Below are 19,120 nucleotides of genomic sequence, written 5' to 3' on the forward strand. Positions count from 1 at the left end.
GGGATAGAAATTCTAACAAAAAAAATGTTCAGGAAAGAGCCTTCATTTGTATACTAATGCTATTCAAAACCATGTTCATCACATTTGGGTGTCTCTATAAAGAAGATGCATCCCAGTAGTTAAAATTATTGTGTATAAACATGTAAACAACAAATAAACAAGCCTTAGAACGATGTGGAGTCAAAGAACTTGAAATATTTATTAATCCCTTTGAAGGGCTGCTGCAGTCAAATCATGTGGATGCTTCCCAGTTGGCAAGGGAATGGCATTGCTCAAAGGTTTCATATTGAAAAGCCTCACGCAGCTATCTAGGCAAGAAGTTTGGCACTGGTACTGCAAAACTACAAAGACAAATGCCCAAATATTTATCATATGATTTGTATTCTGCAGTCACTCTGAGTTTCAGTGGTAACAGTGGGAAGGAAAGGATGAAGTCAGATTTCAGAAATAGAATTTTTGAGAAAGGATTTAAATATCTAATGCATATTTCCACAGAAGGCCATAACTACAGACCTGCTGTCAATCTCCTTATTAAAGTTCAGTTATTTATCTTTGGGCAAAACATCTCTAGAAAATATTGGTTTTGAAGGAGAACAATACTACTACTATTTTTAAAAAATAGAATTTTCTTCTTAAACCTCCTTGACAGATTATCTCTCACCATATTTTTAAATTACAAAGTGGCCATTCTGCAGTGAAGTATAGTAATAGAGCTACTATGTAGCAAAGTGAAGTGAAAAAATCACTGTACTTCTACCATTAAGGACTTATATGTTCACTTAGATTTCAGGTTCTCAGAAACAACGGTGTTCTGTGCACAGAGATGCAGAGGAACCAGCCAAATGGGAAAGAGATGCTTAATTTTTACTTGGTCACATTATTAACTATAACGAAAAAATTACAATCCTTATTTTCTATTAGTGAATAGGATTTCTGTGTTCTTAATGTATATTTATTTTTTTATTTATCTTAAAATATAGTTTAAGGCTAGAAATAGAAGTATCCTAATGTTAAATGAGTCAAACGTTTACCCGTTAAGTGTCAAATCATCACATTTTATTTTAGTATTTTAAAGTCATCCAAAGGGATCCAGCATGGCTGAGTATCAGGGTGAAGTTCATTATTCTACTTTTATTCTGCATGGCCACATAACAGTCAAGACACTGCTTAGGGCATTCTGGAAAGGCATAGAGTAAAATAAGAATCATCTTTATTTCTACTATCAAGGCAAACTATTTAAATCTTTCCCCAAATTTACCAGAGTTCTTGGTATAGAACAAGGGCTCAATTCATAATTGTTGAATAAATAAAAACATGTGGGGGCCGGGGCTGGGGTTCAGTGGTAGAGCGCTTACCTAGCACATGCAAGGCCCTGGGTTTGATCCTCAGCACCACATATTAAAAAAGGTATTTTGTGCAACTGCAATATATATAAACTTCTATTTATAGAAAGCCTAGAATTCAAGGGATAGGATTTTTAGTCAGGAAAAGTATAACTCTGTAAGGCAGTTATCAAGTGAGCATTAGAAAAACTTCATAATTATCTTTTGTTTGTCTTGATTGTGTTTAGTGATTAATAATCTTTATATTTAAAAATAGTTTTGCTTTCCATTATTACATAATCAAAAGTCAAAAAAGTAAAAGATACTTAATTCTATATTTACTCTCCATTCTACACAATTCAATCTGTTTCTATAGATGTATAAAAATGTTGTGGAGAGAACTACTGACATTAGAGTGGACAGAAAAAAAATCTAGTAAATTATATGTAAAAGTTCCAGGTAGTTTTCTGTGGGAACTACAAGCATATTGGCTTTAACAAATCCACACTTCTATATTTAATATCTCAAGCATTAGGAAATTGGCTGCTTGCAAATATATTTAAAGTAGGTTGGTAGTATGAGGTTTCCTCCTGCCTATGGAACTATTTCTTATTTTTCCAAGTTTCAAAATAGGTTTACTTAAATCATGTATGTACTTGAAAATGATACATTATCCTGAGTTTATTAAAACAATAAAAACGTAGCAATGCAATGATATGAATGTTTTAAAATATAAGTGCCAATGCTTTTTAAATAAAATCCTTGTCTAGAATAGTTTTGTATTTTAATACTAAAGGTCTAATAAGTGGCAGGAGAAAACAGGAAGAAAAAACATAACAAGGAATCAAGGGAATAGTTTTTCAAAGAATATTCTCTGAATTCTCACTCAAGAGAAGTGGCTCCATTAAAATAATGAACCTAAGATTAATATTTTATAGTAGATAAGATAAAATATATGTATTTTCTGTGACAGAAGCTTTTGAAGTTATACCAATTTGGGGAATCATTATTTTGCTTGGTCATCTAAAATTCCTTTGAATTACATTGAACTCATTTTACAAGCCCTAAACACAAGATCTAAGGCTCCTTGTATCTTTAATATGGCTTTATCTTTCCATTATACTATATACCATATAGTTCTAGCAGAAAGTACTTCTACAGCCAGGAATCATTCTCTCCTATTGAACACTCAAGACAGGAGTAAATTTCCCAAATCTAAAAGATTTAATTATCCAGTGAAGATACCTGAAAGACAAATGGAACTGAAGGGAGATTGGGGTGGAGACTAGAGATTGGGAAGAGTGCTCCAGGGAGAGGGATCCCTTGTGGAAGCCAAAGGTAGGATACAGAGTTAGATCAGGAGGGCTCTTCAGGCCAGGCGTGGTGTATGAACTTTATGAGGGCAGTGGGGAACATGGAGAGTTTCCTCAGGGTCTGGGGGAGGCATGATGGAGTGGAGGGTGATCAGATCTGCACTTTAAAGACACTGTGCTAGCTACTGTTTAAAAATGGATTAGAATAGTAGTGCATGCCTGTAACCCAGAGACGCAGGAGGCTGAGGCTGGAGGATTGTAAATTCCAGACCAGCCTAGGCAATTTAGCAAGACCCTGTCTCAAAAAAAAAAAAAAAATATATATATATATATATATATATACATATATATATAGTAGAGTGCCCCTGGGTTCAACCCCCAATATTATGTGAAAAAAAGAAAAAGAAATGGATTATAAGGGACAAGTCTGGAGACCAGGTTAGAAATTCAGGTAGAAAAGGTGAGAGAAGTGAACCCATTTTAAAGATAATTAAGAGGTAGAACATATAGGATTTATTCTCCAGGTAGTTGTAAAAGGGTAAGGAAGAAAGAAGAGTTAAAACTGTCACCCAGGTTCCAGGATCTGCATGATACCATTTATTAACTTGGGGACTGCAGATATAAGATCAGTTTACAGAGGAAATGGGATGAATTCATTCAGGAATATAGTGAATTTATATCCTGTGGAATATAAAAGTTGAGATATCCAGGTGGATTATGGAATCATCCTGGAATAGTGATATGAATTTATAGAATTTATAGAAGAACTGCCTATAAATAATAATTGGATCAATTGAAAATAATGATATTACACAGGGAGAGAAAGTAGGATAGGAGTATAAAATACCAACACTTAAGTAAGGAGCTGAATGGATACTGAAAAGTAGGGAAAAAATGGGAGGCTGATGTTACGGGGAAAAAAAAGTGGCTTTTAAAATGTAGCAGTGTTTATGCCAAAGGCAATAAGAAGTCAAGATCAGGATGAAAACTAACCATTAAATTAAACCTCATGGTTTGGTAGGATGGTGTGCACAGGAATGGATGGGAGTGGGTGGAGGGAAAGGGAGGATCTGAGATGACATAGGTAGCTAGCTGTTAATTAGAAGTGTGGTGATGATATTTATAGCAGCACAATTCACAGTACCCAAATTATGGAACCAGGCTAGGTGTCCATCAACAGATGAATGGACAAAGAAAATGTGGTATGTATGCACAACTGAATTTTATTCAGTCATAAAGAAAAATGAAGTTATGTCATCTGCAAAAAAATAGAACGAGAGACCATTATGTTAAGTTAAACAAGTCAAATTCAGAAGGTTAAAGGTTTCCTATCATATGTGGAAGGTAGAGAAGAAAAAAGAAAAGAAAGATGAGGGCAGATCTCATGAAAATCAAAGGGAGCTCAGTAGAGGAAAGGAGGGACCAAAGGGGTGGGAGGTGAGAAGGGAAGGGGGAAGTACTGGGGAATGATATTAATCAAGTTATACTGTGTCTTATGTGCATGAATGAATATGTAACAACAAATCCCATCAGTATGTCCAACTATAATGCACCAATAAAAATTATGGGACAAAAAAGGAAATTTGGTGATAAATGAAAAGAAGCAATTAAATAGTATTAGATAAAATAGATTAAAAGTCATTTATTTCACCAGGAAAGATTCCAGCTGTTTAAATACTTATGTGAAATGTTCAGTAGAAAAGTAGATTGAAGTCATTTTTAAAAGAATAAACAGCTAATAATAATAGCTTGTACTCATTGAGTGCTTAGTGTGTACTGACTGAGCACTCGGTTTTAAGTTCTTTATGTGTATAACTCAATTGTTGTTTACAAAATCCTAGGTCCTGTGATAGGTACTATGTTTATTTTGCTTTGAAGATAAAGGAATGAAAAGCTGGAAAGTTAGAAGTACTGATAGGATAATTTCCTTTATGAGGTAGAAAAGAATGGTATCCAAAACAAGTAAAGGAAGTACTCTTTCATACCATTCTAAAGGACCAGAAGTGGGAGGAGTGAGATGGAGGCAGTTGCATTTATGGATTTGGAACTTGTGTTTGTCAATCAGAGGATGAGGGCGTCTACACACATGAAGTGCTAAGATAGCGGGCTGGAAGACTGGATGTATGGGGAAGGTTTCAGTGAACCCTGTGGTGAACAGGAGAGAACACTGACTAGAGAGCATAGGTGATTTCTAGGCAGCACTGCGTCCTTACTGCAGGTGGAGAGCAAGAATAGACAGTGCCCTTCATCAGCAGTGTGGTGGGACTTCCCCTGGTGTTGGGCTTCAGATCTGGGGGAAGTAGTGCTGTTAAGACTATCTAGGAAAGTTCTAGGATTCAGCATGTTGAATCCACCACAGGACACGGAAACCTTCGTGGCAAATCAAACATGCAGGGTTATGGGGGAAGATGGGGAAAGAAGGAGGCTGTGGATCCATTTAATTGGCACTTATTTGTAACTTCTTCAAAAGTAGAGTATGATTGAACCTAATTAACCAGGTAAGAGAGGAATGGATGGTGCCCAGAGACTAAAACATAGCCTAGTGAAGGGGTATATGAGAATTCTCTGTACTTTTTGTTTTATTTTTTCTGTACACCCAAAACTACTCAAAAATATTTAATCTATTAAGTAAAAATATAGATCTGGGAATAGATTACATAGAGACCACCTAAGTATCATTTACCATTCTTTTTGGAAGAATTTATGGATTATTTAGCTACATTGAACCACATGGTTTATCCTCTCCAGAGTTATTTTGAATTTAAGATGGGCAGAAGAAAGGAGGAAGAACAAGAAATCTATTGTTGAATCCCAATTTGCACAAGAGACTGTGGGCGGTTTATTATACGTTTTATATAATTTAATGTTGGGTCTAAACCTATGAAGTTGGACCACACGTATATTTTGCAAATCAAGATACAATGACACAGAGATGTTACCTAACTTTTCTAAAGTGGCTCAGGGGGTAAGCAGAGAAAAGGTTTGGAACCATTGTCTATTGACAATGAGTACATGATCATTGTCCCACAGTCCCTGAATAACTACTCTGTTCATTAACTTTCAGTTTTTTTATGTAGCCTTAGGTTTTGAATATTCTCTGAAACCATGATTAGAAAGTTTGAAGAAAGTCACCAGTAAATGTTACCTGTCAAAAGAAATATTCACTAATGAACCAATAGGTGGCAGTATAACATGGCAGTCTTAAATATTTAAATAATCTTGTTAATTGACAATTGTTTGAGGCACCAGGTGTTGTGCTAAATATCGTGCTTGGCCCTGTGCTAGTTGATCAAAAGAAGGAGAGAGAAAAATAAAGGAGATAGAGGAAGAGGAAGAGCAGAGATGAAGTAAAAGGAACTCTCAAGAAGCCAAAATTATAATAGGACCTATATATTCTTCAAAATTCATCTTAGAACTCAACTCTGGAAGTCCCAGATGCCATAAGTCCTCTAAATACCTATATGACATGGTGCTAATAGTGAACAGTGTAACCACTGATAGAATGTCCATGTCTCTATTAGACCATGAGACACCTTGGGGATGGGAAACTGCTCATCTTTGAATATCTTGGAACCAGTAGCTGCGCCAGTGCCTGGCTTGGATAGATATGAAATAAACATTAATGGATGAATAAATGAACAACTTAATGAAAGATATATGACTGTTTATCACTTCTTCTCTTTAATCCTCCTACATTTGGGAGAAATTCTATCAATTCTATCTATCAAATATTGTATCTTTTTCTTTAATGAAAATTGAAGTTTTTTAGAATCCTCTAATTAGACACGCATAGTCAGACACATCACCCATTGTGCCATTGGCTTGTTAGTAAAACGGAACTGTCTTTAGGATGAGGAGAATGTGGAACAAGCCAAATGGCAGCCATAGTGGTTGGAATATTTTGATCCTGAAGAAGAGAGGGCATATAACAAGCTCTAACCATGTGCCAGACATAAATACTAGATTTGTCTAAACCTTAATAATATTATGAGCTAATTACTGTTATTAAGTCCATTTTATAGGTGTGAAAATGAAGCTCAGAGAATCTAATTTGTCCAAAGACATTAACTGGTGGAACTGGAATTTCCTTTTTTTTTTTTTTTTACTAATATGCCCTTATCAGATTCTAAGTCCTAGAAAGGTTAAAAACTTGCTTAAAGTAACACTGTCAGAAAGCGGCAAAAAAAAAAAAAAAAAAAAAAAAAGGACTCCAGTCCAGAGTCCAGGCTTACAAGACTCAGGGACTTGTACTTCTTGTTCAGCTACATTTCCTCATCACACATCTCTCTGTAGACTTGGGAAACCCATCTTGCTCTCCTGCTGTCTCCTGAATTAGCATCACCTTAAGGGAAACCTGTAGTTGTGTTTCTTTATAGAAATGGATGGAGGTGTTTTTCTTCCAGCCTCTAAGGTGAGGTAATTTTTGTAGCTTTAGCTTTGCTAATTCTCAACTAGCAACTCTTTCAAAGTTTTGGCCTGGTCCAGTTGCCACCAGGTCCTGATAATCAGGAAGCCATCCTAGAGCTTCCAACCTTCTAACAGCACCCCCAGCTATTCATCAACAGTATCTCAGATTAGTGCCCAGGCAGAGGACAGACAGGGGTGAGTTACTTCATGGGGAAACAAGGGGCATTTGAGCCTACAGTCATCTAAACAGCCAGATGCATTGGTATCAACAGGCTTAAAATGCCATATGTCACTTAGAATTTTATTCTCATTTTAACAATGCTATTTTGATGCATAGTAAATAAGCCTGAAATCAAATACACAAAAATGCTAACAAAAGAAATATGGCTCACTGATATTAGTGCAATAAAATAAATTAGTTTTTTTGTTTATTTTCCAAATTTTTGATGATGTGTCTTCAATACCTTCAAAATCAATATTAAAGTTATCTTTTTTAAAAAAGCATTTTTTCCCCTTTGGAAGTAGCTAAAGAGGACATGGATAGATGAAACAATATAGTCCAGATGCCCAAATTGTAGATTTATCTTCCTACAAATTTTTCTGCAGTGAATTGGAGAGGAACTAGAGTACACAACAAAGGCTATGTTTATTCACTGAGTCACAAGACTTAAGGGATGAAGGAAATTGGTCCATATGAATGACTTAGGAGGTAGAAATAAAGCAGCAATCAAAACTGCCCTCAGCTTTACCAGAGCTGAATTTTGGACCAGATTCTCAATAGCCCACCCGTCTCCTGGGCTCCTTTAGCTGCCATCCTGGCAGTTTACCTCTAGGGGCGCTCTGATCTGTTTTACAATAATGCTCAGGTCTTTGAGTCTTAAACCCCCTTCCCACTTCACCTCATCATTTAGCAGAAGAAAAGGAAGAATTGTTTCAAAAGAACACTAGAAAGGGGAAGAGAAAATAAGCACAAAACCATGCGAATATGGAGACAGATCCTTTTTAATGTAACTTGAATCTAGCTGTAGATCTGTTTTCTGAGAAGACAGATTAGAAATTTCTTTTCCAAGCCTAGATTGCTGTGGATGATGAATGAATCCCTCAGAGCCTGGGTGCCTTCTTTGCTCCTGCTGCATCTGAGAAGGGTCTCAGCCTTCACTGTAGATCTGTTCTCTAGGTCGCTAACCTGCTGGGTCAGGCAGTTTCCACCTGCCCTTCTCTCACCTTCTGGTCTCTCAGGGAAGAAAAGTGCTTCTCTTTCAGGCCCAGAATTCAACATCTGGATATGGCCTTCCTATGCCTTCCTCCTTTTCCCTTTCTATAAGTCTGTGAGATCAGCAAATTATCCAGTTACCCAAAGAATTTCATTAGGCAAATGTCAAGACTCTGTCTTTTACCATATGGCAAGTGTCATACTCATCCTTTCTAGTGGATCTTTATTTCATCCTAATTCATTGTCCCGTTATAAATACACACCTATTTGTCCACAATGTGTTCCCATTTTGTTTAAAATAATCACTGAGCCCATGTTTTAGTTAGTTTCTTACCCTATTCCCACAAATAGGTAAAAGGCCAGAAAAATCCAATAGCATGTTTTAGAAGACCACCTCACATCTGCTTTCCCATCTGAGAAGCAAAAGATTATATCCTTACCATCTCTCAAAGCCCATTCCCAGTCCCAACCCCTGCCTCTTCATACGGAGTTTTCCTTAATTTCTTTCCTTCCCTGAGAGATGCCTCTGGCTGAAAACTCATTTGCAGACCAGAGGTACTTGACACGCTTGGAACCCAAAGAATGTTCATGCCATCCTGCCTCCAGCTACCCACTCCTCTCTCTACCCCAGGTCCTCTCTGAGCCCCTCAGGTACTGATCTTGCATAATCCTAATCATTACGAATTTATAGCATCAAAAAACCTTAACCATATAGTAACAATAACATATACAATAAGAGGAGGTTGATCACTCACACATGCTCTTACAGGAGAACAGGCAACTCTCTCCCTGGTAAGAAAAACATGGGTCTCCACCCCACCAAAAAAAAAAAAAAAATCCCAGGATGCCCCAGAATTCAGTTTCTTTTCTTCATGACGTGTTGTAAAGCACGTCAGCTGCTCCTTGTTGCTGTGCAGATCACCCAACATCGGGTCACTGAGAGAGACGGCAGCGCTCTGCTCGCACAGCTGATAGGATTAGGAGCTGGTGCTTTGTCAGCCCTGAGTCCAAGAAAGCCCCAGCACACGCAGGTGAGGTGCAAGGAAGAGTGGATGTGGAAGACTGTGGGGTGTTTGGATTGTATGGTACACACATTTTCTCTTTGGCAGTGAATTTGTATTGTCTTTTCTGTGAAGTTTATACTGTGTGTATGTGGGGGGGGGGTCCTGTCAATAAAAACCTGTCTTTCATCACTCTTCTAGTTTCAGGCATTGGTCACAAGCACCTCACTGGATTTGTGTGAGGCTCAAATAAGGTTATATATGTGAAAGAGCTCTGAAAATTTAAAGTTTTGTGCATATGAAATTTTACAGAAAGAATTAAATAATTTATCCTATATTTGGGTCCTAATTAGATAAAGACATTTTTTACCCCACCCCCAATCTGCAATATTCTTTCTCCTCTGTTTCTTACCAGGCCTAGATAGGTATGTTAACTATAATCTCTAAGGGTTCCATCTTCTTCAAGTAGTGGGTATTTTCTAAAATCCAGCAATTCATTTGTTTTTCAAGGAAAAGCCATGAGATTGCAAAACAATATAATATAATAAGTATTTAAGTAGAACATGGATGCATAAGAATATGATAAAGCAGATGACAGATGAATATATTCTGCTGGATTAAATTATATGTCTTTGATGGTATAATCCAAATGTTATATTTCTCCAAATGACAGGAGAAATCCTGGAATGAAGCTAAAGGCAGAAAAGATATTGTCATTTGTAAAACTTGCCTCTTAAAACAACAGAAAAACAGGCTTGGGTTCCAAAAGTAGAGAGCTAAGAGGCATCTGAACACTAAACCATCAGCTTTTCCCTTGGCAAGGTTGCTATGGTGACAACAGGGCTACTGCACAGCTTCTCAGTGCCTGCATTTCTGCAGTAAAAGCTTTCATTGAACACATGTTGGATTTTTAGGCACACACCCCATCATCAAAGACAAAAACATATTGGAGTCAGCTTTTTCCAAGTCATGTGCTAATAGAAGTTGTATCTATGTTCTTTATCCTGTCCCTATAGGCTCCTTAATGTAGTTATGGGATTTACTTGTTCATGCATTCATTAGACAGTTACATTGGTGCCTACTGTGTGTCAGGAATTGTGCTAGGCATTGGCTACAATCCCTTGGTGATAACAAACAATTAAATGGGGAGTTCTGACATACAATCATAATGGCTCACCTAGGGGTAAATGCAGGGGTCCTGGAAGTAGTAGGGAAGGTTTCTTGGGAGAAGTTGTCTAAAATGAAACTTAGTGTATCCTTAGGAAGAGGAGAATGGGTGGAGAGGATACAAGTAATGCTCTAGACAGAGACCCCAGCTTGTGCAGCAGTGTAGAGGAAAAAGAGCAGGAAATCTCCAGGGAACAGAAGTGCTGCAATTTTAGCAAATCCATTTGTAACTGGAGAGAGAGCCCCAGAGCTTGATGGGGTGGCTGGAGAGGGAGGATCCCTACAAGAGAAAAGACAAGAAATGAGATTGGAGAGGTAAATAGAGCAGCCAGATCCTGAAAGTTCTATGTGCCATATAAGGAAGTTTGAATATTTCCTAGAGATCAACAGGGAGGTAATTAATGAGTCTTTTGTTTGTTTCTTTTGTGTTATTGTTGGTACTGGGGATTGAATTCACCACTGAACCACATCCCCAGCCCAATTTTGTATTTTATTTGGAGACAGGGTCTCACCAAGTTGCTTAGTGCCTCACTTTTGCTGAGGTTGGCTTTGAACTCGTGATTTTCCTGCCTCAGCCTCCTGTAAGCCCCTGGGATTATAGGCATGTGCCACTGCGCATGCCCAGCCCATTCATGAGTTTTAGTGGAGAAGCATGATTTGATTTAGCCTTTCATGAAAGCCTTGTGGAAATATTGAAAGACAAATTGGCAAGAAAGGAATAAGAAGTAAAACTGGAAGAAAGACAACTTTAAATAGATTCCTGTTGAAATGGTGTAGAGTGATTATGGTTTAAACTCTAAATGAAAATAATGGAGATAACAGTGAACATAAGTGATCTAATTCAAGCTTTTTAATACCAGGGGTACCATGGAGATCACTTGGTAGAGTATGCCATGTGTGGGTAGGGCAAAATGGAAGAAGTCAAGAATCACTCTGAGGTTCTGACTTGAACAACTCAATGGAGGATGTTTCTTTTATTGGGTTCCCAAACTCAACACTCAGTTTTTGGTAGGGAACTCATCTTATGACTTAATTCCTATATTACTGTAATATGACCCAGCCTCATAATTTTAGAAATAACAGACTGTATGAATCATCTTGAACTATCACTTTCCTGAGGCCCATATTTGAGATAGCTGTGGGTATAGGAAAAATGAATTAATTACCTATTCACCCCAAATAAAGAATTCTAAGATTTCTAACCCTGCTGCTTAAGAGACTTAGTAGATTGAAAAGGAATGAGAATGTATGGAATAAAATCTCTTTGGGGGTTACAGGAGGAAGGTAAATTAATTTCAATAATCCTGTAACCTTGGGATCTTTCTGTACTTACAACATGCATCCCAAGGTTTGAGAGCTGAAGACTCAGGAGAAATGCTGTTTGGAGGGCAGATAAATGAGGATGATGGAGGTTCAAATACAATCTCCAGCAATCATAGTTCTTCCAACTAGTGTGTAGGGAGCAGACTGTTCACCCAACATTTAGAATTTATTTATTTAGAATTTTCTCCAAAATTGAGTAAAATATATGTAAGTCATTAGGTTGAATTCCATCACCAGGTAAGATTTAATAATACCAAGTGTAATAAATCAAAATATGTACCTTGATTCTACATCCTTAGATGGGTTTTTGAGTTTTTTTAAACAAATATATCTGCATCACAAATACTTTTTCTGCCTGTCACTAAAAGGCATCAGCAAATATTGACTGGACCACCTGGACCTGACCTAACCGCCCTTTGGCTAGTTCTGCTCAATCATCAGAATACAATTTTTTTTTCTCATATAATCTTCAAAGCTCCCCTTAAGGTGGGTGTTATCATTATGCTCCAATTTTACAAGGAAAAAGAAAGTTCACGGGGGTCAAGAACGCTAGGCATGAAGGACTGTCAGCCTGAAGGGATTGGGGTGCTGGCATGAACCCGGTTTTCTGAGTTCAAGTGCAGAGTTGTCCCCACAGCAGTGTGCCTGGACAGCTTGGGGCAGAACTGTCGGGTCATCCGCCTGGCTTCCCTAAGGGCCAGGAGCCTGCCTTCTTGTTTTCCTGCGGTGCTGGGCTGCGCTGCCAACCCAAGGCCCTTCTGACGCAAACCCCCAAGGAGATTTCAGCCTTTGAAATCCAGGAACCGTGATGCTGTGCCAGTCCTGCAGCATTGGCTCGGCAGGGGTTCGGGAGAAGGGGGACCCGCCGCGCCATCCTCGGGTGAGGTAACTGTAGGGAGCTGGACGTTGACTTAAAACCCAGAGGCCAAGCAAGGATCACTAGGGGAAAACTTTCCCTTTCCCCGTTTTGGCTCTCGGTGATGTGGCAGCTTTTCTCAGCTTTTCCACCCAACGAACTCCACTATCAAACCCGAACCCAGGTGCTTAAAAAAGAGGTAGGGGGTGAGGGCACCTCTGGGCTGGAGATGCTGCTAGCCTCGGCCAGCCTGCAGCGGGTCACGCTCAGCAGGGGAGGGGGCGCCCGGCACTGGGTTTGGGGTCGTGCCAGCAGCGATACCCCGAGGGCGTGCGCGGAGGCACGGACCGGCTGCTCGGGCCAGCAGGTGAGGGAGGTGGCCGGGAAGAGCCCCGGGAACAGTGGCGGCCACGGCCGCGGCGGCACCACGTGTCCGGCCGGGGCGGGGCGGGCGGGCGCGCCCTCGGAGCCGAGCACAAACCGCGGCGGCGGCGGCAGCGGCGGCGGCGCGTCGGACCCGCAGCAGCCGCCGCCCGCATCCCGCGGCGCTCAGCACAGTGTCTTCGCTCCTCTGCACGCAGGTGCCTCCTCCTGGACGGCGGCAGCGGCGGCGCGAGGAGCAGGCGGGCAGTGGCGTGATGGGTCCCCTCCGGGAGAACAAGGTAAGGAGGACACGTCGTGTGGGCGCGGGTTGCAGTGTCCAAGGGCGCCTAAAGGAGGCAAGGTGGGCACTGAGGGGTGAGAAGGGGGCCAGGTGAGGACAGGACGGGGGTGGCATTTAGAGTTGAGGTAAAGGGGTGGAAGGAAAGGAAAAGGATATTTGCTTAGGTGATGCGATCTGGCAAATGAGGAGATGGCACCGGAGGAAGATATTTGGGGGAATGACATGAGAATTGAAAGGATTAACTACAGAGGGTTAATCCTGTGTCCTGAAACTGAGGGTTTGCGCTGAAGCTTTCTGTTGACGTGGTGTGTGTGTGTGTGTGTGTGTGTGTGTGTGTGTGTGTGTGTGTTTGTTTGGGTGTAGATAAAAGGAATTTGATGTATTCGTGATTGAGAAATAAGGACTCCAGCGTGTCAGTGACCCAGCGTTGGTAGAGTCTGCAGTGTGCCAAGCAGAGTGGCTGGCGTGGGATACCTGCTGGGCGACTGACGTGTAGGGCGGATCCAGAGGCTGGGTGCGGTTTGCAGCCCCTGGATAGCGCGGCTGCCTGAAGGCACCTCAGATGTTCCCTGCGGCTGGGGTTTTCCCTTCAATTCTGCACTATGCTGGTCTCCCCGAGGTGTTTACTTTGGCCTTGACCCTTCCTGGTAAGCTGAGGAAATGAGCAGGAGTTCATGTTGCAAAATGGTGTTTGTTGCCTAAGCCAAAGCCCTCTTTGAATTGCAGAGGTTAGAGGGAGCCGTGGAATTTTTGCAGAAAGCTTCCATAAGGGTGGTGGCCGACCTGAAAAATCACTGGATTTGAAGCTCACTCTGTTTCTAGATCATGTACAGCCTTTGCCTCCTAAATTTAGTCTCAGTTTCCTTGTCTGTAAATAGGAACATGAATTGGTGTCTTCTCCGTGTTGCAGCCTGGGGTGTCAAGATCAAGTGAGATAATGGTTGGGAAAGAACTTTAAAACTGAGCAACATTTCAGAATATGACTTTTTATGCATTTTTTTTTAAAAAAGCAAGGCATAGCAAGGTATTTGTGCTGCATTTTTAAGGAGGGAGAAAGAGAAATCTCTTCTCATGGTGTACTGTAAGGAAAACAAAAGCTAAACATGATGTAAAAGGTGGAGCCATCTTCCTGGGTATTGGATTTGTGTTTGCTTTTTCTGTTGGCAACAAGCCTTGTGTACCAGGATATTAATGAATAATTAAGATCCTGTCCAGAAGAGGAGAGATTTCAAGGATAAGTGTGTGTGGTCCATCAGAAAAGAATGGTTCCAGGTACAGAAGTCTACTTTGTAAGGAGACAGACAGGAAAATAGAAGTCAAATTGTCACAGTTAATTCAGGTAGAGCAAAATGGAATTTGAAAGGAAAAGTATGCTGTAATCAAGAGCCATTGGAAGCCAAAACCTTGAATGTGATAGAAAAAGCCAGAGTAAGAAGGTGAGTCAGGAATGGGGGTGGGGGTGCAAGCAGGCAGCCTTCCTGAGCATAGGTGGAAATGTCACGTGTGCTCTTCACTTAATCAGAAAGGTAAGCTCAGTGCAGAAGTTTTGGACTTCATTTCAGTGACTGAGATAAGGACTACTCTGGAGAGTCCATGTTTGGAAATGTAACTTCTTAGAAACTGACCCTTCAAGGAGCAGTCAGGAGTTGAGAGGGGGCAACAAGTTTCCTTTTGTTTTCTTTCTGATGTCCAATTGTGAGAAGGAGCACAGAGTGCAGCATCATGAGAAGGAGATTTCCCGAAGCCGGATTCCCCGGTTGATTCTTCGGCCCCATCTGCCCCAGCAACAGCACAAGGTGTCCCCAGCCTCTGAGTCTCCCTTCTCTGAGGAAGAGAGCAGAGAGTTCAACCCCAGCAGCTCTGGGCGCTCAGCGAGGACCATTAGCAGCAACAGCTTCTGCTCAGGTACAGTACATGAGAAGCCACCCAGCATGAAGCATGTGCATGGCAGGTGAAATGTGAATGGGCCTGGGCTTCACCCCTTACTGCCTAGAACTGGACTTCTATTAGGGTGATTTGTATAAGGCTGGACCTTTTTGGCTATTCTGATCTATTGGCTCTTTTGACCTATTTGCTATTTAGTTTCATATATGCAACCCAATGGAATCTCATAACTGTTTCTATGTGTTTTTCTAATTTCTAATTTAGGATATAAAGTCTAACTTTTTTCCATGACTATTTATATTGAGATTTCTTTGTTTAATCTAGAAAAGATATTAAATTGAATTTTATACTTTCAACCTCTATAAGCCTATACTTTTGATTATAGAATCCCTAAAATAAAGCAACTTCTAACAAATGAGGTCAAGACCAAGGAGGGCTATACTATGGGACTGGCCTTGTAGTTTAGTAACTGACTATGTGTCTTTAACCTTCTTAAACCCCAACTGTTACATCCATAAAGTGGAACGATGATACAGGTTGATTATCATCTACTTAACATGCTTGGGACAAGAAGTTTTGAAACTTTAAAAAATTTGGAATATTTGCAATGAGATATCTTAGGGATAGAAGCCATATCTAAACACAAAATTTATTTATGTTTCATACACATCTTCTACATATTGCCTTGGGTAATTTTATATGATATTTTTCAGTGCACCTGCTTTTTGCCTGCCACCTGTGGCATGAAGTCAGGTGTGGAATATTCCACTTGTGACCTTATGTTGGTGCTCAGAAAATTTCACACTTTAGAGCATTTCAGCTGAGCACAAAGATGCTCAACTGTATCTACTTTGTAGAGTTGCTGTAGGAGTAAATGAGACTCTTTTCCTAAATGTACCCCTAGCTCAGAGTGTGGCTTAGAGAGGTGTTTAATACAAGACAGTTGTTAATATGATGAAAGTAGAGGTCAGTTTTGGCCTCTACATTCATCGTATTTTTGGAAATTTCCTTAAAGTTGCAAAGGTATTTGGTAAGGGAACAGATCTCCTCACTCCTAAAGGTATGACCATTATCATTTGACAGAGCTTGTGATACCTGTTGAAGCACATGACTGAGAAAGACTTGTATTCTTTAAGAAGCATTGGAAATTTGGGTAAAATTTAAAGGAGCATTGGCTTGTGATTATTAAAGAATGTTTCATGGATCATTTTTTAGAACTTACTCAGGGAACTTGTAATTTGAATATTAATGCACTAGTGAGAAGGGATGTGTGCATCAAGATGCTCTGACTAGTGCTGTCACTTAGCAAGACACAGCAGTCTATTGCAATTAGTGCTGGAAATCACATTTTCCTAGTATTTTATAAATGCAGCTTTGGGTGTACAGCATACTTCCACAAAATAAGTCCATCCCATGAAGAAATTGTATGTTAGAAATATTTTGCTGCCTTCTTTAAAAAAAAAAAAATTCCTGAAGACATTCTCTGCATGGTTCTGAAAAAAACTCTACTCAAATATTGTGTTCTAAAACTTATTTCAGGGCTGGGGATGTGGCTCAAGTGGTAGCACGCTCGCCTGGCATGCGTGCAGCCCAGGTTCAATCCTCAGCACCACATACAAACAAAGATGTTGTGTCCACCGAGAACTAAAAAATAAATATGAAAAAAAAACTTATTTCATAACACTTGAACCATATGAATCAAGTGTAAAATGAAAACCCACTGAAGGTTTGCCTAATATTCTCCCAAGGAGAAAACAAAAGGATCATTGATAAACTAGGCCCTTAAGGTCCCTGGAACCTGGAGCTGGATTTGCTGTTCACTTTAACTCTGTTTTGGAGCTCAGGGCCCACTCTGCTAAGTGTGGAGACATCATTTGAAATTACTTTGTGCACATAACTCAATTCCACACTTATTCCTGATATTTTGCCATGTCATTAATTTCTCTGACTTTAGGGTGAGTAGAGTTATCAGAAGAGAAAAAGTTTGTCCAAACAAAATGAAAGAGAAAACCTAAATATATTCTAGAAAATATAAAGGCAAACCAACAAAATTATTAATTTTGGTCATGAATCATGCTCTCCCAGACCCATGTCCTGAATCATCTCTTCTTCCCAAAAGACCTGTCTCCCACTACGGCCATAATGGTGTACATGAAAATCGAAAGTAGATATTGATCTTTCTGCCATTAACTAGCTGAGAATTGAGAGGCAGAAACATATAATTATGGGTGTCTGCAAACCAGCCTTTCAGTCTTTAGCTTTGCACTCTGCCTCCAGACAGGAGTCTCTCCATTCCTCCGCCCCTCCCTTATCTTCCTGGGCTGGCTGCTCCCTAAGGTTTGGGTCTGATGCCTTTCCCTTTCTGACTTTCCTTTTCTGCAGAGCTCAGATGAACCGGGTGAAGGCTTTTGAGTGCTGGGCTGACTAAAATTGACAGCAGTAAGGCCTTTGGGGGCATGTTAATGATGCTTTAGGAGGTCAGTCAGTGGGTGGAAAATAAATGGGTTTGGTACTATGGGGAGCATTCATGCTGCAGGCAGTGAGGTAGAGAATGTAAAACATGTCCAGCCAGCAGGGGGAAATAGCCAGTTTTAATCCAGCTACTCTAACACTGAGGCCAGAATATGTGTTGCTTAATGGTGGCAGTTGAATCAGAACAAGATACACACAAACATTAAACATGCCATCCTCTGCTAGAACAAAACTAAAATATCCTTGAGCTTCATAGCTTTGCAAGGATCATTCTGCATTAGCGTATTTTCATTATAAATCATCACAGTCACTAATGTGAAAGAGGCATGCTCAGTTAAAGGGATTCTTACAAAATGGAAGTGAAATTATAAAGAAAGAAGGTATTTTAATAGAATGAAATATACTCTGAAAATTATATTTTCTCTTCCCCAAATTGGCATCAAAGGTATTAATTGTGAAGCGTCATGTCCTAAAATATTCGTTTTTGGAAGAGTTAAATTTACTTAATATAAAAGATTATCCAATATTTATATGAAAACAACTATTCATGATAATGGATGGTATTTATACATTGGCAAAATAAATGACAACTCGATGTTGATGTTTTCCCTACCCCACCCCCATATTTTACATGTAATTTTACTGATAAGTGTGATTCAAAGTCTGGAATCATTTCCAAAGTGACCTGTCCATTTTTACCTACTTTTCCTTTTCTCTCCCCTACTCCACTGCCTCCCTCCTGCCTTCTCATGGGAGCCTTGGCAAGGAACATTTAATGACTGGATATTCTATATGCTAATTTGTATGTTGTGTCTATCTCATTTCAGAAGGAAGGAGTTGTGTGTGACCTTTTGCAATTCATTGGGGGTGTGTCCCCAAAGAGCTTGTCTTTGAATGCCTCTTAAGGCAGAATCTTTTTGAAGATACACGTGTGCTATGTGCATTTCATCAAGATGCATGGTTTTGCACTCAAACATTATTCTAGTGTTTAAACTGCCATTCTTTAAAGTTTGTGCTCCGTCGGTCCCTGTGACCTCAGCTGGAGACCGTCCTGTTGTATTGGAGGACAGGCTCTATTTCGTGTGTACAGCATGTATAACATTGTACATTCTTAGTAAAGGGTAATTAATTAAACCTTAATTTAAATGAAACAGTACCTAGGAAGTACAGTTAATAGTAAGCTAGTAGAAATAATACTCCTACTTTCACATCCCCCCCTTATTTTTTTAACAATCTCATTGTTGTTTAAAACCTTGTTTTCACCTATCATTCTTATTTCCCAGCCCCCCATATTCCTTATTTTTAACATGCCTATAAGAAGTAATAAAGCTCACACTTTTAGTTTGTGTTCTGGGTGTGGCCTGTTTGATGTAGGCCTCTGTCATTTTTTTTGTCCCCTTTTTTGTTAGTAGTGCATTATATTTGTCATTGTCATGTGACTCCAGCTACTGTGAGAAAATCTTGTGACCTGGGTGAGTGTGTGAGGTACAGACATCAG

The 19,120-nt window shown here is 39.8% G+C and overlaps 2 protein-coding genes across 10 annotated transcripts in view; one reads left to right on the forward strand and one right to left on the reverse strand.

Moving 5' to 3' along the window:
- The window catches only part of LOC101976097 (nonsense-mediated mRNA decay factor SMG5), a 114,214-nt gene extending 105,019 nt beyond the window's left edge, over positions 1–9,195 (reverse strand). The window contains exon 1 of the mRNA XM_040293727.2: positions 9,011–9,195. The gene's annotated coding sequence lies outside the window, so the exon portion shown is untranslated. The remainder of the gene's footprint in view (positions 1–9,010) is intronic.
- Positions 1–19,120, forward strand: part of Sybu (syntabulin) — a 106,684-nt gene that overhangs the window by 25,179 nt on the left and 62,385 nt on the right. The window contains exons 1-3 of one of the 9 annotated variants that reach the window (XM_021724548.3): positions 9,155–9,286; positions 13,184–13,264; positions 14,967–15,171. In XM_021724548.3, coding sequence (XP_021580223.2) covers positions 13,241–13,264; positions 14,967–15,171 — 229 coding nt within the window. In that variant the 5' untranslated portion in view covers positions 9,155–9,286; positions 13,184–13,240. Of the gene's footprint in view, positions 1–9,154; positions 9,287–12,587; positions 12,802–13,082; positions 13,265–14,966; positions 15,172–19,120 lie in introns of those variants that run through there. The other 8 variants (XM_021724549.3, XM_040293740.2, XM_040293741.2 and 5 more) reach the window with 8 other exon arrangements.

This window comes from Ictidomys tridecemlineatus, chromosome 7 (genome assembly GCF_052094955.1).
Source record: "Ictidomys tridecemlineatus isolate mIctTri1 chromosome 7, mIctTri1.hap1, whole genome shotgun sequence".
Taxonomy (NCBI): domain Eukaryota; kingdom Metazoa; phylum Chordata; class Mammalia; order Rodentia; family Sciuridae; genus Ictidomys; species Ictidomys tridecemlineatus.